Source organism: Stegostoma tigrinum, chromosome 1 (assembly GCF_030684315.1).
Source record: "Stegostoma tigrinum isolate sSteTig4 chromosome 1, sSteTig4.hap1, whole genome shotgun sequence".
In the NCBI taxonomy this organism is placed as follows: domain Eukaryota; kingdom Metazoa; phylum Chordata; class Chondrichthyes; order Orectolobiformes; family Stegostomatidae; genus Stegostoma; species Stegostoma tigrinum.
In genome coordinates, this window is record NC_081354.1 from 69239923 (window position 1) to 69262306 (window position 22384).

The 22384-nt window shown below is 39.0% G+C and overlaps 1 protein-coding gene across 4 annotated transcripts in view; it reads right to left on the minus strand.

The window, feature by feature from the left end:
• Positions 1–22384, minus strand: part of prdm5 (PR domain containing 5) — a 295357-nt gene that overhangs the window by 30374 nt on the left and 242599 nt on the right. For all 4 annotated transcript variants that reach the window (XM_048563583.1, XM_048563497.1, XM_048563403.1 and 1 more), the window contains one exon: positions 13847–13932. In XM_048563583.1, coding sequence (XP_048419540.1) covers positions 13847–13932 — 86 coding nt within the window. The remainder of the gene's footprint in view (positions 1–13846; positions 13933–22384) is intronic.

Consider the following 22384-nt stretch of genomic DNA (forward strand, 5'->3'; position numbering starts at 1 on the left):
GAATGGAATAAAAGCCAAGTTTAGAAAATAACTATTTATGTGGCATAAGAGGGTACTGATTGGTTGGAAAATGGTTGGCATAATGATGTAGCATGAACTATAACTGTCAACCTCAGTTAACTGATTACATTCAAACCAGGCAAGTCAACTCTAAATGATCATTAGATAACACGGTGTGAAGCTGGATGAAGACAGTGGGCCAAGCAGCATCAGAGGAGCAGGAAAGCTTGATGTTTCGGGTTGGGACCCTGCTTCAGAAAACGATCATTCGAAATTATCATTGCTGATCTGGCAGATCACGACTTTGTAAACATCCCAAGTTGTGTTTCAGAGAGACTGGTTTATAAAAAAAAATTGTTTCTGATTGAAATTAGTTGCACTTTTAAACACGGTTCTGCCTCCTTCATTTCTCTTTTGCTGAAAATGCTGGGGGTTGGGCTCAGAGATGAGACTTCTAGAAATTGGAGCTCCAGTGCCATTTTGGTTAAGGCACAGAGCACCTATGATTCCTTCAATATTGGGCCAATGGCAATTATTTTGATCCCAGCTAATGTTGCTCGAAGGCAAATCAGATTTCAGACTGAAATCTGGCTCAATAGATCAAATATGGCTTTCATTAATTTGATGAGGTGGTCATTCGCTAAAACACAGACACGCAATGCTGCAAATTTAGTTCCATGCTTGTAGCCAAAAAATTTAATTGATTAGCTTCAAGGACAAGCTCATAAGCATTGACAATTAGCAGGACTGGCGTTCACTTGTATCTGAGCTTGTCAAAACTCTATGTAACATTAAGGTCCAGGCATCTTTCAGTCACTTTATCTGTCTAGTGACCTTCTCAAGTCAGGTTAAATACCACTTGACACTATTCTGAGTAAACTTGGCCTCTAAGAGTGTATTCTCAGTTAAATCAAATCCCTCATGGAATCAGAATTATCCAGCAGAATGTTACCTCTTTGTTTACTCGTTTCGTTGACCAACTCATGTTGTTGAAGTTCTCTATCTCTTTGGAGTTCAAGATACTTTAATTCCACTTTGTTTTTGTTGCTCCTCACTTTCCATGATGCTCTGTTTTTCTTTTCCTCCTTTCTGCTGCAAGTCTTCTCGCCTATATATCTCTTTTTCTTTTTCCTCTAACTCATGTCTTTTCACGTCCCCTTCTTTCTAAGTCATTTTTTAAAATTTCTAATTGTGGATCTTAGCTGATTCTAGATAATATCCCCAATTTTAAGTTTCCTTTCTTCCAGTTCTAAATGTTGGATAATCACTTGAAGTATTTTAATATTACAAGATCCCACTTGCGTCTCTCTTTTCAAACTTCTTGCTAACTCTCTCAGTTTAGCATTTCTCAAAGATTTCAAATAATCAATCATTTTATCTTCCACATCTGGAAAATTCTTAGCAACATTCAAAGCCATCTTCAAAAGCCATGGAATAAACTTTGCCACACCAGAGCTATTTTATGGCCGAAACCACACATACACATTACTTTTAAGAGAAGGACACAGATCCCTCTTGAGTCCAATGAATTCTAATTCTGTAGTCCATAGACACCAAGATGATCTTTCACTGAAACACAAGCATGCAATCTGGTGTTAACAATAAAACACCATGTTTATTAAGCCCAAGAAATGAAGACAAAATAGAATAAATCAAACTTTTTATACATAAGCCAATTTGAAAGATGTTAAAACACCTGATAAAATAAAATCCATCTACCCCAACATGATCACTTTACAGTACTCAAATACGAGAGACAGTTCCCTTCTCTATTACATTTATAGGTTTGACTTACCTGTTTCTTTCAATTTCTAATATTGAGAAGTTGGTAACATTTTCCTTGTTCAGCATCACAATTGAGCTAAAATCTTCCAGCCTTCAATTAACCTATTTCTCACCAAATACTTCTGGTCTGTAATTTTCAAACTAAATTCTTTACATTAAGGTAACTAATTCCCTCACAGTTCTAAACTAACTCCTTCCTCTCGGTGAAACTGTCTTAATATTTAACCTCAGTTAGGTATCCTATGAGCTGAAAACAAAATTTTTCCAACCAATAACTTCTTTCCCTGGGTAAAAAAAAACTTCTTCATTCTGTTAAACTAAAAACAAGCTAATGCTCTTCAATGTTTACTCTCTTCAATGTTTACTCTCTTTAAGCTTAAAACTCTCAAAAATACTTACAAATTCTGATTATCACCCCAAACACTATTCTTTCACACATACTGGTTTTTAAAACTATGGCTCCAGAAAGACTGACTAGTTAATTATTAAAACTCTCTCGTGCATATAGACCAAACCTGTGTATAACTCCTCCAAAATCCAAACTCTGAAATAATTGATAATACATATAAAATCACACATCCTACAACATACAATGTTTACCTTAAGAAAACTGCAGTGAATCATAGTCCAAAAAAGTAGAACAACTTAAAATCCTAGTAAGTTAGCAGCCATTTTAAGTCCTAGTTAGCTGCTGGAGAAATTTGATCAAGAGGACTGTGAATCAATACTGATGGATCACTTCATGAAGCAATGCATCATTAAAAACAAACTACCATTAATTGAAAAGAGTTCACTGTAGTTCTAAAAACTAAATAAAAATTTATTCCAGGACTGTTTCAGTCAGCTAGTCATGGGCAGCAAAGACATAAACAGTTGATAAGAACTATTTTGGGAAAATTATCAAAATAAATATATTGCAATATGAACATTGCTCTTCTGTCAGCAACCACAAACATTTTAACAAGTAAAATCTTAACCATGTAATTCATCCTCTTCCATTTTTACTAGGAAGTAAACTGTTGCCAGATGTTTCTCAATGTAGTTTGGGGGTAGACAGCACCCCACTTGAAGCATTTTCTTGCCTCCTACTTCTTGTTCAATGGGATGGTGGAATGTTAATCTTTGATGTTAAAAACATAGTTGCCAAAAAAAAACTATACGACAGAATGGATTAAACAGACAGAGGGTTACATACCAATCCATTAATTAATCTTCTAGCTGATAGTACATTCATTGACTGTACCAAACTATCATCACATATGCTTTCCTCCTTGTCGTCCTCCAAATTCCTCTCCAATATCATTGCTTTATCTATTTTTTTCAAAAGGAGGACACTTGTGGTTATGGTAATGGTTTGTCTCAACCATTTCGAGTATATGCTCATTCTTCATACATGTCCTAGAATAACATGAACTGCAAAGTCTTTTATAACCACATTTAATTCCTGGTATTCTCCATTATCAATTGGGCACCTCAACTAGGAGTTAGCAGAACTTTTGCCTCATTTTGTTTCCTTGCACACAATTGTCAACAAATTTAGAAAGAGGCAAACAGCCAACAGGGAAAATTAAAGTAATAAAAGCAACTTTTCTAAACGTTGTCCCTTTAAGTTATAACGTAAAATTGATTGCATCAAATTAATGCATCAAGACCCGAATGAGTCAATTAAGTTTGTCCTTCTGTGTAAAAACAAAATACCATTTAAGGCATCCAGCAGTAAAAAGTTTGTGTCTTATGGCTTAAATTTGTGCTGAAGCCACAGAAATAAACACATGGTCATTTTAGAAGTTGCTGGGAGACCTCGGCTGGTCTGGCAACTCTGATTTTTCTTCACAGATGCTAACATTTCGATTCCAGTGACCCTTCCACAGAACCGGGTCACCGGACTCGAAACGTTAACTCCAATTTTTTTCCTTCACACATGCTGCCAGACCTGTTGAGCTTTACCAGCAATTTTGTTTTTGTTCCTATTTACAGCATCCACAGCTCATTTGGTTTTTATTTTGTAAGGTCATTTTACTTGTTTTTAACGTATTGTTGATCTCTGATAACTCAGTGGGCCTATGACAGAAGTGGCCTATTCCAAAAATGCAAGCAGAAATGAGAATAGGAATCTGAAACCAGTGTCTGATGCTGCATATTTATTCAATCTAGCAGCTTAGCAATGATTTGCTGAGTTCTCGCTGCGTTTTGGTAGCTTAGTGCCACTGTAACATTACTTATACGTGAACTCCTATTTTGGGCTTAATGTATTTGTAGCAGTCCAAATACTCACCCTATTTATTTCCCAACGATACAATCATCCAAATCACAATTATACTGTATCAGTATGATAAAGAAATAAACGCTGTAACAATTCAGAGCAAAAATTCACACTTCATCAAAGGATATATCCAACAGTACAAATCTAACCTTCTCAGTAAGGCAAAAATTAAACTCATACTGAGATTAGGAAGATCAGTAGTGAAAAGAAAATAAAGTCTTGCAGAGGCCAAAAGGAACATTTGTTTGGACTAGCAGCCCCCTGTAGGTGTCATGTAATGGCACTGATTAGTGTGGCAGGTAGGTAATCCCCTTCTTCTGAGCCACAAACAGGCTTGTTAAACTCTCCAGCTGTGCCAACAGAAGACTCGGACCATGTGTCCTGAAAATACAATGCCCAATATTTTGTTTCTCCTCCTGTGGCAATAGTTACTTTACCTTAAAAAACACAGATATCAGCATACACTAATTCCGAGGTCAAGGAGTCATCTTTTGTCATCAGAAAAGCAGCATAAATCACCAACCACTCCTGACACATGGCCCACTATCATGTATCGTGTTTTTGTTTTAAAAGTTAATATTCTGAGCCTTGCAGGAAGCGAGAGCTCATAAATGGCAACGATGCTTCAGCGTTGCTTTCAGAAATGCCTACAATGTGAATCAAACAACTCTTGCTGAGAAAAGTGACCACTTCATACAGAACACAGCTGGCAAAGTTAATGGGGGTCAGATTTCATAGCTGCATGTGTATCGTTCTAAAATATTTCAAACAACATGCCAGCAGAATGTAATTACATTTCATTTTAATTGTTTCTCTCACAAACCGCACACTGCTGGTTCCAAGTACTGGTCTCCCATCTCTAGCAGAAGGCATTTCTAAACAACTACTTGTTCTTTTGACACAAATTTTGAAAAAAACAAATTGTCTTCAGTAGATGAAGATTAACCACCTTTGACAGGTTTCAGAACTATTCCTCAAGCTGGTGTAAGGAAGACCAAACAATACAAAACTATCAGCAGTAATATTTCAAATATGAAATATTTAGATTCAGTATCACCTTATACATGCTGAGCTTACACTGATGTACAAAGATGTAGAGCAAAGTATGCAAAGTGTACTATTTTAGGTATGACCAAAATACAATCCAATTTTCTATTTTAGGTTTACAAACTGTTTTGTTTTTAACAGCATCCAACAAGGATAATCAGAAAGCAGCCTGTGGAAATATACAACTTTTAGCTCCTGTTTGGAGCTAGGAGTGGAGACAGGGAGACACTAAAAATAGAACCAATGCACTGCATTGCAGTACACTACTTTCACCCCGCTCTGTGTCATCTTCACAGAGGTAGGATGTGGTTATGGCAGGGCTATCCTACCATACATAAAGAGTGACCAATCACATTCATTAAGGCCAATTAAAGAAGGTCAAATGGGAATTTTCTGATCAGCCTCAGGGTCCCTAGAGGTGGTGGGACTGGTTTGGATGCTTGGCTCCCTTGTCACAGTGGTGCCAAATGCAAAAGCCAACTTTAATTTAAAAGGTCTACAAGTTGGGCTGCAAGTGCCTCAATTTTGACATCTTCTCTCTCCCGCTCTCCCACCTTGCATTGCATCTGTTGCTGCTTTCAGACCGGAATGATTTTACCCGACTCTCCAGCTTCGAGAGCCCAACCACAGTCTTTAATTGAATAGAGGGTCTACCCATTGTCCATTAACTGGCTGCCATGGTCAAATTATGGTGAGTGACTGTTTTGTACATGCTACAGATGGCTGAGTTCAGAAATTCATTCCATGGGATTGGTTACTTTACTGAAGAAGGACATCATTTTGCTTCTCTTTCAGGAATAAAACCTTGGTCAAAGGGGACATAAAGTCACTATTCCATTATAGTTTCAAAGAGAAATAATAGGATCAGGTTAAACTGAAACTCATCACTGAAGTCTGAATTACAAAAATGGATCATATCTTCCTAGAATTAGATGTAAAACTCTGAGCATGCTAGGACAGTCTTTGCATCCACATTTTCCACATACTGAATTGGAGAGTGCAGCCATACTATGGTAAGCAGCAAACAGACAGAGGAAGGTAGTTCTTCATAGAGAGAAATAAAAATACAAGGGGAATCATCTTCAGCCACATCTGATTTCAACCAGCCAAGGAGAGACATGAAGAGTCATTTAGTAAAAGGAGACTTGCCTGTAAATAATTGCTTAAGTCACCTACATTTGAAAATGCCTTTTGTGTACTTGAAGTAGCTATTATTTTATATTAATTGGACTTGTACAATTTTATGGCAATGTCATTATCAATAATCAAGTAGAATGGGATCAATAAATGCTCTTGGATTAGTTATTTAAGTTTCTGCTTTAATCCTTCTGCATAGCTTCAATAGAAGATGGGTAGAAATCCCACAGAAGTGTCACGAACTGCTATTTACATTGTTTCCTTGAAGTTTCTGTGATTGAAATGGCTTTATAGTGTGGAGATGCTGGGGAGACCTTGCAAAAATGCAATTTGCATTTGCAACATTAGCATAGGTGTACCTTGTCACTTGAGAGCCAGTAAAATTGTAACTTATGATAGAGTCTACATAGAATGGAAGTTCACTTATTAAAAAAAACTTCTGAATGCAAGTTATAATAAATAAGTTACACAAGGCAATGGGGAAAATCCCCAAAGAAATTCCAGGCTAGGTTCTAGAGTTTCACTGGAAACTTGTGGAACTTGACTAACATTAATCTTTCTGAACTACGTCTGCCATTTCCTTAACATATTCACATTTCCCTATTGTGCAAAAAGAGCCTACATTTTAAGAAAATAAAAAAGTTACCAAACTTGGCTGCACATTTTTAACGAATTTCAGGTTTCAACTGGTACTCATTTTGACACTTTAAAAGTAATCTTGTAAACATCTAGGAGCACAATTTTCTGAATTTATTTTTAAAAGTATGGGAAAAAGCATGTTAGATGGCAATTGACAAGAAAATTCAGACAATCCCATGAGGACAATTCACTAAGAACTAACAATCCGAGCAAAGCTGAGACTTTGGCCTGTCACAGGCCTTGGCCTTCTGGGTCATCATAAGCGACCATGAATCAGACAATGGCACTTCCTAGAGCCTAAGGACTGTTATGCAAGGCCTTCTCCTTGGGAGATTCAGTGGTGAGAAGACTTTTTTTATCATCTGCTTGTTGGTTAGGCAACAATCAATCAATCCATCAATAATTAAGCTGTGACTAAATTTCTTTGCTGTTTCATGTCTGTCTGCTGACCTCTATGCTCTAAAACATTCCAGCTAACCATAATGGCGCAGCTCCCACACCAAAGAGATACACACATAAATTTTCTTCATTACACCAGTTTAAAGTGTATGTAAAATTATAATCATTATTTTAGAAATAGCAGGAAACAAACTGACAGTTTTTTTTCCATACTTACTCAGGAGAACTGCACTTTCAGAGTCGTTATGTCATACAGCACGGAAACAGACGCGTTGATCCAACCAGTCTATGCTGCACATAATCCTAAACTGAACTAGATCCACCTGCCTCCTTCTGTCCCATATCCCTTCAAACCATTCCTATCCATGTACCTATCTAAATGTCTTTTAAACATTGCAATTGTACCCACATCCACCACTTCTTCAGGAAATTCATTTCACACACGAACCACGCTCCGTATAAAAATAAAATTTGTCCGTCTTGTTTTTTGTTCTGTTTCATTCAATGTATCTTTTTCTCATCAGTATAACTCACATTAAACATTGAATTATTTCTGCAGTTGCATGTTCTTAAACATGCAGTGCTCAATATGTGTGAATGATAATTCAATTGCTTGAAATTTTAATTTTATAACTTTGCATATCCAAGCTTGAAAATGACATAAATTTAAGAAACACAGACAGTTGCATGGAAGTTACAAAAGGCCATGGACTAAGTGGGTGGGAAAATTTATGACAGATGGAGTCCCATGTGGAAAAACATGAGGTTAACCACTTCAGATCCGAGAAAGATCAATTATAATGGTGAAACCAAGAGGAGTTAAAAAATGTACGTGTTCAGGTAAGCAACTACCTACAATTAAAAAAAAGTAATCCAGATGGAAAATGAAATCAGAAAATACCAGAAATATTTGTTTCAGAAATGATATAGAAAATCTTCTCCAACGTTTTTATTTCGTTATTAATAGTATACATTTGTCTATGTGATTATATCTGTAATTACATTTTCAAGAATGCATCTCTCCCCAGCTTTCTGACTTTCTAATTTCGGTTGTTTTGGAGGCTTTAACCTATTCTCCTAGAATGTGTGCTTTACAGTCCCAAAAGATTGGTATTTTGCTGTTTGAAGACCACTGACATTGATACTCTCCCTCACACCGAGATGCTTAGCAACCCTTACTTTGTCAAGTTCCCCACTGACTTCATCCCAGTCTATCTATGCTGAGTGATTACCTATATTAGGATAAGGTTTGTACAGTACCATTGGACAGCCCCTTCAGCATTATGATCTCTGCTAATCTCAACCTATTAGATAAAGATAGCTTCTTTTGTTCAGCTCCCCAATCCAAAGCTAACTCACCCATCCAAAATGTGACAACTATCTCATATGATATACCTACTGTAATGTATGACCTGATACACATGATAGGATTGTTCTTTTTTTATATATACCTTGATAGTCCCTAGGAGTCACTTTCTTTGGTCGTGTGGGGAGCTGATTCTTCAGCCTTTTGTCCACATGTCAATGGTGTCACACCACATTGGAGTGGGGTGGAGCCACAGTTTAGCAGCACCATACAAAAGTCAGTATTCTTCAAGACTGACTAAATTACAATGATCCAACATACAGCTCGCCCTTTTGATTATAATTATCTCAGTAAGCTTTTGGCATGTTCAAATCTAAACCTAAATCAGCTGAACCACTCAAAAGCAAACTGCGGCCTGTTGTTCGAAACAACCACATCAGGGTTCTCATGCATTGCATATATCTCATGTAAGAGCCCAATAACTGCATCCATAGTTATAGAATGCAAATTCTTAACCTCTATCTGTTGGGAGCAATTAATCGATGGAAATGAGTTAAGATCTTCTGTGAAAAACAAAGAGCCGAGTCCATGCATATCCACAGTCTGGTGGGGAACATAGTAGGTAACAATAGCTCTCATTGTTATTGTATTTGGACAGTATGCATCTCACAATCAGTGACAAGATCCTTGATGTCTTGAAGATCCGAATCCACCATGCCACTGACTGAACTCTGACTCAGCAGATGGTGATCACCACGGAGACTGACACGGGTTCCCTGGAACATCTTCCTGAACCAGTTATTTGTCATACAATAATCTTAACGATAATTCCAAAATTCTATTGTTTGAAGTGCATTTTCATAACCAATCTGCTGGGTCTTTGATCTAGCCAATGTTCAACACAATGCCAAAGGAGGTTGAAACATCCCTTATTCCTCTAGGATCTGAATCAGCTGACTCTGGTCAGCTGGACACTGCTGATGTCTCAGTTTGGTGAATGAACTCAATACCATACATGGTAAGATAATAAAATGTGAGGCTGGATGAACACAGCAGGCCAAGCAGCATCCCAGGAGCACAAAAGCTGACGTTTCGGGCCTAGACCCTTCATCAGAGAGCCAGCATCAGCGTCTCCAGCATCTGCAGTTCCCATTATCTCCCACCATACATGGTAAGGCTATTTACGGAAGCTCTGGAGAGAGCATCTCCCATTGTTTGAAGTTTTCTTTGCCCATTGTTTCATAGAAAACCTCCAAGATGAGAACGACATAGGAAGAGTGCCATCAGGCATACATAAAATAATGATTTGTGATGTTATCATGACCACTTTCAATCTTAGATTGCAGTCTGAAAATCTCTTGCAAGCCAATGTAACCAACAGAACCATCTTCTCCATCATGGCATTTTGTACTTCTGTGTCTGATAGTGCTTGTAATGTGGAGTAAACTGGATTATTGTACCAGTTTTGTTATTCCTGAGAGAACACTGCCCCTAATCTTGTTCTGAAACATCAGCTGCTCTGATGATTGGAAGGGATGGATTATTGTGTGTTCAGACATCTGTGGATGTCAACATGCCCTTGATTCTCCGAAAATCAAACTCTTAATATATGTTCTAATAGGATCCTTCCATTTTCTTGAACAGGTTCTAAGTAAGGCAAAACTTTTGCCAACAGTTTATCATCTCTAAGGGTCTTTAAGTGATCCTGGATTGACTTTGGAGTGTGCAACTCTCTAATGGCTTTAGTATTCTGAGCTATCACCATTAAAACTGGAATCAATCAGAACTGGGGGGAAATCTCTCTGCTGGTTAGAATCATACCTTTTACAAAGGAAGATGGTTGTAGGTTTTGGACGTCAGTCATCTGGACTCCAGGACATCTCTGCAGGCATTCCTAAGGGTAGTGTCCCAGGTCTAACCATCTTCAGCTGCTTCATCAATCACCTTCCCTCCATCAAAAGGTTAGAAGTATAAATGTTTGTCAATGATCAAACCATGTTCAGCAACATTTGTGACTCCTCAGAGTCTCTGATATTGAGTCTTTGGAAATATAACTTCTGCCGCCTTACTTTCCTACTGTGAGTATATATTTTGTTTGCTTAAAATACTTTTATTTTGCAGTAATGGTAGTTCTGCTGGTCTTTTCTTTGCCATAATGGAGCTTTCTCATGTTTTGTGGCTACTTTGAAGGATTCCCGCATTCTCACTGTTAAAATGTCCTTCACAAGTAAAATGAGAGATTTATGCCTCTTTCATCTTAACCACTGTTTTACTGAATAACTCTCACTTCCTGTGGTTTAAATAAATGCTTCTGCCTTTAATGTAGTTCTTGAAAAGATCTCCTTTTTCCTTATCCTGAATAAAGTTTTCTTCACTTTCCGTTCCTATTAGCTCAGGTCTGCCTGGTGTTCTATTCTGCTCAATGCTATCACTTTAATTACTGGCTTTACAATGTCTCTAGGTCTGTGACCTTCCAATAAAATCTTTTTTATAGCCTTTTACTTACATTTATTTTGTTTACTTACGTGCTGCTTCATACCCTCTCAAGATGGCAACAATGCTCAAGCTGCGCTGCAAGCAATCATTTTCACCGTCACTTTTCCAGTATGGATTACTGAACCATTTTAATATTTCCCCTGGCCCACTAGAATTTTAAGCCTTACTCACAGAACTTCTGTTCATTCACCCTGAACTCTCCCTCAAGAGCGCTCCCACTGGGCACCACACCTCATGGTGAGCCTGTATCTGCTTTGTACTGATTCTTGTTCTTCGAGGAGTTGTTTTTTTTAAACTGTTGCAACACATCCCTTACCAGATCTGAAACTTTCTTGTTGAATGATTGCTACAAAGGTTTCTTCTGTCAGGTTCTTAAATGTTTGGCTCTTCCCTGCTGACAATTGTGCTCTATGAGCTGGTAACCCAAAACTGAGTGGAAAGATCTCTCTGCTCTGCACACCATGAGCAGTCAAATCAAATTGACACCACTGCCAACCTTGACGCACGGATGTACCAGCTCACTATATCGTATGAGCTGATGTTCATGAAAGCTTGCCAACAGCCAGTTTAAGTATTGGAAACTACAGGGCTGGCTTGGTTAAGAATGTTAGGCAAAAACACTTCTTGGTATAACTAGAGACTCTTGCAGTTAACGCGATGAAGTTTATTGCAAAAGTTACAGGTTAGCATTGATATGGTGGTCACCGTTATGGAGACTTTGAGCAGGATCCGATGTTAGGTCTTTCTCCTTCAAGATTCTGAACTGTTCTGCCCACAAGTGCATAAATCATCATAGTTGATGAAGCTTTAACACCGTTCAAAATTAACATTTTCATGCCCATGTACAACAGTGCTCAACAAAATTGGCAGCACCAATGGAGAGAGAAATGAACTAAATTTTACAAATTCTACAGAGATGCCTTTTGGGGAAGAAGAAGGGTGAGGAAAATTCAATCACAGAGGCAGCCTGTCGCCTGTTCCTGCATTAGTGCACTTTTCCCAGACTCAGGCTCCCAGCAGTGATGGCAGCGCATGTGAAACTGGCAGCTAGCCAAATTGGTCTCTTAATACGCCATCCATCAAAATCTCAAATACCTTTTATCTGCAAAATTGTCTCAGAGCATTGTAATTGCATACCTGCCTGTGTAAATATTTTGTGTGTTCTTAGTGGGGTGGGGTCGCAGAGAATGCAAAAAATCTTACAAAGCAATCAATTAGGAACAGCACCTTTGTAGTAAAGAACTTTGATAAATTTCCACATAAACGCCATTTGATCACAGACATCAAAATGGGTGTCAAGTCTTCACAAGCTAATTCTCCATTTAGCCGTTAACTGCTGCAGAGAATAAATTACTTTCTTGTTCAGTGGTGACACAGGGCATAATAATTTGGAGCGTCGATGCCACAAACTTTGAGGTCTAGGCTGTTTTTCAGTAAAGATCTGTTCAATGTTCAGCTGGAGATTTGATCCCTCCACTTGTCCCTCGAATTGTCACTGAAGTGGTTTCCCTTACATCCTGACATATGGCTTGCACTGGACTTTCCTGGGATACAGAGAGAGTTAACTGACTAAGCTTAGCCTGGACAGACCAAGGATCTGGGAAAGATATTAACAGGCTCATGAAAAGAAGTAATTGAAATGGTACCTCACATGGACACAGAAAGGAAAAGAATTGCCGTTGCAGTTAATTTTAGAAAAAAACCAGATCAGACAACGTGGCCATCCAAAATAAAGACTCAGTAAAATTACCAATGAGGTCAAAGTCTGCATTGACTGACTACAGGCCGTCGTACTGCTAAAGTGGTACACCGTGTAGACCTTTTTACATTTTCTTTATTCACTCAAGGGACGTGGGCATCACTGACTGCCCAGCATTAATTGCCCATTCCTAGTTGTCATTGAAGTGGTGGTGGTGAGCTGCCTGTCTGATCTGATGCAGTCCATTTGGTGTAGGTAGACCCTCAATGCCAGTAGGGAGGGAAATACGGTCCTGCTTCTGGTTTTAGGAGGCAGGACGAGTTGCAGAGGACCATTTGGTTCATGGGATGTAGTTTGGTCATTTAATGATTAAAATGTCTCTGTACATTAACATAAATAGTCAGTTCTAATTTTCTGTTAGCTGACTTTCCCAGGCCTTGAGAACCCTGGAATATGAAAGGAAAGGAAGCAGGAAGATGCGTAAATGCTAACGTAGAAAGTGAGCCAATGGGACAAGAACAGGTAGGTATCATGGTCATTTTTTGTTATCTATAATATTGCAGCATTACCTTTACCTTTTGTCATCTTTGTTTATTGGCTTCGCAACTGGAACATACACTCTGATTCCAATGAGACCTCTGTCGTGTATGTTAACATGAAGTTTATTACCAAATAGGCCATTAATTAAGTCAAACCTCGTTATGTTATTGGCCTTTTGATTTTGCAAGTATTGCTTGCTCTGTGTTCCAATATCATTATATTCCTGTCAAATTCAGTGTTCATTCCCATTTCATTGCTGCAGCAGTTTGGTACATGTTATTGAGTGATTTGGTGGCACAGTGTTGTGACCATACCTTCGAAATGGAGAACCTATTTATGGCTCAGAAATAGTTTGAATAGCTGAATTATTACATATTAACTCGTAATAGGAACAAGTAGGTTATACCAAAAATGTACAAAAACTAACAGCGCTGATTTCATTCAAAATGATTAATTTTACCTGTACACTTCATTGCAGCAATTGATTTCACTATTTAGACGGAAGAAAAAAAGAAGAAACTTGATCTCCTCTTACCCGCGTGTGCGTTCTAATATGCATCTTTAATCCGTCATTCTTGCTGAAAGCTTTGTCACAGTAGGGACACTGGTAGGGGCGCTCACCTGCATACAAGGCAGATAACCATCAGTAAAATAGAGAGCAGTCTACAGAATGACAGAAGGGAGCTGCTGCTTCGGCACATCAAGGGAGCACAGTATGGCCAGGGTGTACACTTTCTCCTCTAGTCTTAACTTTTTATTTGATCAAACAGGGAGATCAGAGCTTTGGAAAATCTTTGTATAAAGAAAGATTCCCCTCAGTCACTTCATGGCTGGATCAAAGTTTTACTTTGAACTATTTGCTCTTTGCAAACAAGATGTATTGCCACACATAGATCCATTTTTTTTCTAAAAGTCAACAGGAATCTAATGTATGCATTGCCCATTCCTATTATTGCATGTTTAGTATTAACTGCCAGCCAAATGGGCCCCAACGTATAAAATTTTACTTTGACACAAATTAAAGTTCTATCTTAATGTTTTTTAAAAGCAGTTTAAAAATCATTAAATTTTAAATGTAGAATGTACCCAATGTTTGTTGTAAAAAACTCAGTACAAAATAAAGAGCTTTGCAAAAGTTAATTTTCTATCTGATGCTTCTTTATGTATCACTAATCCCTTTAAGTGAATGCCCGATATGCAAACACATTTCTTTGATAGTAACAGCAAATAAATTCCAAAAATAACTGTGTATTTACTACGTTTATTCCCAATAATGAACTTCAGCTGTTTGTCCTTATTTAATGTTTACTGCTGTTCCCACAACTACAATGGAGACCACAACTGAAATTCAGTTATTTTCTGAAACATTTTATTTCAATACACTATGAAATTAAACAAATAAAATGCCACAGTTGTCAACTTCGATGGTTTACTTTTCAGAACGTCTTTTCAGAAATTCCATCACCGCTTTAAAAAAAATCCAAAATACTCTGGAACAGAATAATGTTTCCAATTCTGAATGCATGGATCTGATAATTGAGTAAAATATCGTGAAAATCAAGTTATTCACCCAAGTGCAGTTAGTTACTAGATGTATTTAATCAGAAGTTTGAAGTATCAAACTTGACCAGTAGGTCAAATATTTAACTTTAATATTTTAAAACTGTTCTCCTTTATGCTTTCTAATGTATACGTGATTGAAATTTGCCTGCAAATGGTGACTCATTGTTGCACCGTGAGAAACAAGAAATAGCGGGGACAACATTAGAAGCTGCCGAAAGAACAGACATACTCAAAGAAAATCCAAAGAATACTAGATTATCATGAGCTATTTATTGTCACAACTATCTAGAAAGATGATGCTGAAAAATGCTTTGTCACCACAATTCAGCGCCATTTTGAGTTACAAAAAGAATTTTTAAAATTACGTAGATAGAGTTCATCTTCCATACAAGGGGTCTTCAAACACAGCTCCAGGGCTTCTGCAAGGTCTCTGCAAACTGTGCCCTACCTCGAGAAATCCTGGCACTGCAGGCCTGCTGCGGCCAGGAATCCCCACCCCAGGTACCACCGCAGTTGACGACCTGCCAAGAGGTACAGCAGACAATAACCTGCCCAGTCCACACTTCAGGTTTATTGCAGCCAGGTGTGCTCGCACCAGGCACTGCCACCGCCAACGACCCGCTGAGTTCACGTTCTGGGTGCTGCCAACAACCCACCGAGCACCGCTCTGGCTTTCCCATGACGTCAGAAAATGAAGGAGAGAAAACGGTGAGAAAGGAGAGAAAAAGGATGAAGCCGACCTGGATCGATGGGCTGCCGACCATGTCGGTCTTACATGTTCGTACCTGCTTACCTACCTGTGAAAATGGAATACCTTCCTTTTAAAGTCAAATGATCATTTCAACTATACTTATTCCTGGTCTCGACATGTCCAAAGTACGTTTACATTAGGTTTAGCTAATGTGCATCAACTCAATATAAAGAAGAAGCTTTATAATTCAATTTCTGAGAAATTCTATTTATCCCTGCCTTTGCCACACCTAAAACAATAAAAATCAAGGTAATGTAAGATGATGGTTAATGATAAAACATTTATCCATTTGTCTGTTATCACACAAATTATGTTTGTGTGTGCTGTAAAGAGATGATCTATCACAATAAATTCCATTTAATGTATATACAATAAAGACATGGCTGTTTCAAGGTAATATATCAAATAAAAATAAGCAGCACGACTGAAAGGCATCTGATGAAATCTTACTTTGTTCTCTAACTTTGATAAGAAAGCTAAATAGTTTTTCCTAAATTGCATGCATTGAGAGAATTGGGAATGATATGAAAATCAAACAGACATCAAGAAAGGTGGGAAAAAAGACAGATAGTCTGACAGACTCAGAGAGAGGGACTAAAGAATTACTCAAACAAAAACATGATGATTGGATCTGTCTTGTTCAGACTAGTGTTTGATGTGTTGGATTCTTCAGACAATATAAGAGAGAAATGATGAAAAAGACTAAAAGCAAGCATCTAGAGCTTAACAATTCAATATTAAACAGGAAACAACTAATTATTATGAAAAATTCAAGAGGGGATTTGCCAGGATGTTGCTGGGAATGAAGTGTTTGAGATGTAAGGAGAGGCTGGATAGGCTGGGACATTTTCACTGGTGTGTAGGAGGTTGAGGGACAACCTTATACAGGTTTACAAACTAAAGGTTATAGATAAGGTGAGTGGCAGGTATCTTTTCTCTAGGGTGTGGAATTTCAAGAATAGGGAGTATATTTTTAAGATGAGAGGAGAAAGACATGAGAGGCAACTTTTTTTAACACAAGAGTGTGGTTAATGTGTGGAATTAACTTCCTTAGGAAATGGTGGATGCGGGTATAGTTACAATGTTTAAAAAATATTTAGATAAGTACATGAATAAGAAATGTTTGGAGGGACATGGGCCAAGTGCAGGCAGGTGCGACTAGCTTAGTTTGGGATTATGGTCAGCATGGACTGGTTGGACCCAAGGGTCTATTTCCGTGTGACATGACTTTATAACTATGACTCTATAACTCTAGATCAAAAATAGTGTAGCCTGTGGACTGTATAAATGTCACATAATACTAAACCACAGTTTGACTCGAACAGATATGAAGCCAGTGAAAAGCAACTTACGAAGATGTCTGTAAAGGAATAGATGGTGTGTCAAGGACTAAATAGTTTCTTCAATGGGTTAAATGGTTGGAAATATTATGGGGCATCAGGAATTGGCTGATGTGTTAAATAAATTTTTCACATCAGTCTTCATAAATGAAGACCTCAGATAAGTTCCAGATCCAGCTATACTGACTTCGGAATCTACAACATGTGCACAGGTCAGTAACGCATGTGCTGTGAATAAACTTGAGCAATTAAATATTTATAAGCAGCAAAAGCAGACAGCACACACCTTTCAATGCTCTCTGAAATAGATGGGAGAAAAGGCAATATTCTATTCATGGTATTCATGGTTATATACACACACAACAGAAATTGGATTCATGGATTACATGGCAAATATAGATCACGGAATCACCAGGCCAATGATGACAATGCAACAATACTCAAAAGTAATTTAATGGGATATTATCAATGGCTATTTACATATTATGCCTTAAAAATAATCAGAACTTAGTGAGTGTGTAACAAAGATAACACAGCAGATAGAACATGTAAAAAATATAATCAGCAATGGTTTTACACATGAGACTTCCGACAAAGATTAAGGTTCATCAAACAAAAGGGAAGCTGTTACCTACAAAAGAAAGATGCACAGTTCTCCTCTTAATTTTGAACTCTTTCTCAGTCAGTTACAACACAAATTTGTTTATTTTGTTTTTCTTCCCTTTTAGCACGTAGCTATCACATCTCAATTAAACTAGACTAGCTCTGTTTAAGAAAACAGGAAACTATAGGCCATTAGCCTGTCCTCGGCTGTGGGTAAGATTATAGAATCCATTAATAAGGATGGGATTGCAGAGTACTTGGAGGTGTATAGCAAAATAGGGCTGAATCAGCAGGACTTCGTCTGGGAGAAGTCATGCCCGACAAATCTGTTAGAATTCCGTGAGGAAGTAACGAGTAAGTTAGATAAAGTAGAGCCAGTGGATGCTATTCGGATTTCCAGAAGGCCTTGGACAAGGTGCCACACAGGAGGTTGCTAAATAAGATAAGAGTCCATGGCGTTAGGGCGAGGTAGTGGCATGAATAGAGGATTGGCTGACTGGCAAAAGGCAGACAGTCGAGATAAAGGGGACTTTTTCAGAATGGCAGCCGGTGGTTAGCGGAATTCCGCAGGGGTCAGTGTTCAGACCACACCTATTCACCTTAGACATTAACGATTTGGACGAAGGAACTGAGGATATTATCGTTAAGTTTGCATGTGATGCAGAGATCGGTGAAGGGGGCAGGTAATGTTGAGGACGTGGAGGCTGCAGAATGTCTTGGACAGGCTTGGAGAGTGGGCAAAGAAATGGCAGATGGAATATAATGTGGAAAACTGTGATATTATGCAGTTTGGTAGGAAGTATAGATGCTTAGACTATTTTCTAAACAGGGAAAGGCTTTGGAAAACTTAAGGTTAAAATACAGGTTCAGTTAGCAGTTTGGAAGTCAAACGCAACGTTAACATTCATTTCTAGTTGGCTAGAAAACAACAGCAGAAATGTACTGCTGAGGGTCTACATGGCTCTGGTTAGGACACACTTGGGATACTGTGGGCAGTTTTGGGACCCATGTCTAGGGAATACAATGCTGGCATTGGAGGGGGTTCAGAGGAGTTTACAATAATGATTCTGGGGCTGTTGGAAAGACGTTGTTTAACTTGAAAGGGTACATAAAAGATTTCCAAGGATGTTGCCAGGGTTGGATGGTTTGAGCTACAGGGAGAGAATGAATAGGCTGGGGCTATTTTCTGTGGAGCATCGGAGGCTGAGGGGTGACCTCACAGAAGCTTGTAAAATCATGAGTGGCATGGGTAGGGTGAATAACATTAAGATTAACATGAGAGGGGAAAGATTTAAAAGAGACTTAAGGGGCAGCTTTATTCACGCAAAGAGTGGTGCGTGTATGGAATATGTTGCCAGAGGAAGGTGGAGGCTGGTGCAATTACAATATTTAAAAGCATCTGGATGGGTATATGAACAGGAAGGGTTTGGAGGGATATGTGCCAAATGAAAACCAGCTAAATTTAGGATATCTGGTTGGCACGGATGATTTGGACCAAAGGATTTGTTTGTATGCTATACATCTCTATGACTCTATAACATGAAAATTGGCCTCAGCAACTCAGGGGGTTGGGTTGGGAAGAGGAAGAAATTTTCTCAGGATTGCTCTTTTTTATAATTATCCAGCAATTCCTGTTTGAAATACAATTACATAGAAATCAAAGAAAAAAGTAGCTTTGTGTTGGCAGCGATTACCTTCAGTCATTGAATGAAAAGTTCACACTTAGTTTAGCCAATGTATGAAGAATGGACATCTGGGAAAGACACCAGAAGCTAAATATAACACACTAAAATAAAACCCAACAATGAGTTATTGATCTGAGGTGAGTGCAGTAAAGGAGAAACAAAAGGAAAAGACAATTTGCAAAATAAAGGGAAAAGACATTTATTGTGAAAAAGGAGAGCAGAAAGAAGATGACATTCCAAATCTCTACATTCATAAAAAGTCACCACACAACAAAACATTGTATAGTCAATTGTGACATTTCAGCATGTCAAAATACTCCATAAAGCTTCATCATAATTTGTTCTAGGTTCCCTACTCTTTTAAAACACCATACTTTGGGATGTACTCATTACGAAACGTCCTGGTGGCACCCAGATGTGGCCAGGTGATTAGAATAACTAAAGTTCATAAGATTAAAACAAACTGAATACAGTAAGTGCTAAGCTGAAGAAAGGCAGATGGATTTCAAAATGATTAAGTAAAAAGGAATCCATGCTGGTTCAGGAAATATGAACCATGTGTACATAGTGGATGGATCCTATTTAAAATGGGCCAGCTAATTGTGAAACAGGGCAAAGCTCAATAGTACTGGGAAACACCAACAGATACCACTCTTTGCAGGGAGTACAACAATAATGTTTTTTTTCCCTACAGTGCTCCCCTTTTTATAGAGTAAACACCATTCAAAACTGAGTTCATGTTAGCAGTAAATATGAATGAGCTTGTATCCGAGTTTAGGAGAAACTGAAGAGAACACGTAATGTGGGTTCATCACATAGAAGGGAACAGATTAGATTAGTTAAGAAGAAAAGTCATACAAGATTTGAAATATGAAGTCTGTTTTCCTCCCTGCAGATGCTGCAGACCCACTGAATTTTTCCAGCATTTTCCAAGTTTGTTTCAGTTTTTCCAGCATTCACAGTATTTTTCCTTTATCCATGAATGTAACATTGGATTTTCGCCAGGTCAGCCACTAATAAGTAAATACTTTAAAACTAAATTCAACCCATGTCAACAGCACACCACCTGCTATTTCAATGAACAGGCTACCAGCCTGCATGCAGTAGGTAGGTTGTTCATTCAAGTATTTTACTGAGGTTGCATGCCTCAGATGTTAATTGTGTTTCAGATTTAATCTTCATCAATCAGACTTCTCCAAATTTGGGAAATCCAGCATCTAAACAGACTTGAGAATTGCTGCATGATATTACAATGTCCAGATGGGCAATTGAACTAAACAGCCTTTCTACCTCTGTATTCTCAACATAGTAAAATTAAAATGTTAAAAGACTCTCAAAATTGACCCAAATGATTCCTAACCAGATTTTTTAAGTAACCGATCCCAGATTTGCAAATAATAACAATCCCCGACACCGCTAAAGACTTAACAATTTATTAACAATTTAATAAATTCAGTAGAGCAAAATTAAACAGCAAAGTATTTTCACTGGTTGACGCTTCAAATCCAAAAATGTTTCTTTTCAGCTCCATTCACGCAATAGTCAGACAAGGGATAAAGTTAAGCGATAAGGAAGAGGAAAGGAAAAATAAAACTGGCTGGAATACTGAAGTGGTTTTCATAATGTGTTGTTCCACATACAGATGATGGTTTCTGGACTGATTTTCTGAAGATGTTGATCAGCTTACTCAGATAAAGCCAGTGAGATTCATAAACAGAGATAGTAAGAACTTCAGATGCTGAAGAATCTGAGATAACAAGGTGTAGAGCTGGATGAACACAGCAGGCTAAGCAGCATCAGAGGAGCAGGACAGCTTGACATTTCAGGCCTAGACCCTTCTTCAGAAATGGGGAGGGGAAGGGGGTTCTGAAATAAATAGGGAGAGAGGGGGAGGCAGATAGCAGATGGATAGAGGAGAAGACAGGTGGAGAGGAGACAGACAGATCAAAGAGGTGGGGATGGAGCCAGTAAAGGTGAGTGTAGGTGGAGAGGTAGGGAGGAGATAGGTCAGTCCAGGGAGGACGGACAGGTCAAGGGGATGGGATGGGGTTAGTAGGTAGGAGATGTGGGTGGGGCCTGAGGTGGGAGGAGGGGATAGGTGGGAGGAGGGACAGGTTAGGGAGGCGGGGACGAGCTGGGATGTGTTAGAGGGAGGAGAGATTTTGAAGTTTGTGAAATCCTCGTTGATACCATTGGGCTGCAGGGTTCCCAAGCGGAATATGGGTTGCTGTTCCTGCAATCTTCTGGTGGCATCGATGTGGCGCTGCAGGAGGCCCAGGATGGACATGTCATCCCATGAGTTGGGGGTGGGGGGGAGTTGAAATCGTTTGCGACTGGGAGGTGCAGTTGTTTGTTGCGAGCCGAGCATAGTCTCTTTTTTAACACCTATGCCTGGCCAGCAACAAACAATTGCATCTCCTATTCGCGAACCATTTCAACGCCCTCTCCCATTCCTTAGATGACATGTCCATCCTGGGCCTCCTGCAATGCCACAACGATGCCATCCATAGGTTGCAGGAACAGCAACTCATATTTCGCTTGGGAACCCTGCAGACCAATGGTGTCAATGTGAACTTCACAAGCTTCAAAATCTCCCCTCCACCTACCACATCCCAAAACCAGCACAGCTCGTCCCCACCTCCCTAACCTGTCCTTCCTCCCACCTATCCCCTCCTCCCACCTCAAGCCCCACCCCCATTTCATACCTACTAACCTCATCCCACCCCCTTGACCTGTCCGTCCTCCCTGGACTGAGCTATCCCCTCCCTAACTCCACACCTACACCCACCTTTACTGGCTCCACCCTCACCTCTCTGACCTGTCTGTTTCCTCTCCACCTATCTTCTCCTCTATCTATCTTCTGGCCACGTCTCCCTCTCTCCCTATTTATTTCAGAATCAGACAGGTCAAAGGGGCGGGATGAGGCGAGGAGGTAGGAGATGGGGGTGGGGCTTGAGGTGGGAGGAGGGACTGGTTAGGGAGGCGGAGACAAGCTGGGCTGGTTTTGCGATACCGTTGGGGGAGGGGAGATTTTGAAGCTTATGAAGTCCACATTGATACCAGTGGGCTGCAGGGTTCCCAAGCGAAATATGAGGTGCTGTTTCTGTAAACTTCTCTCAAATACTCATAAA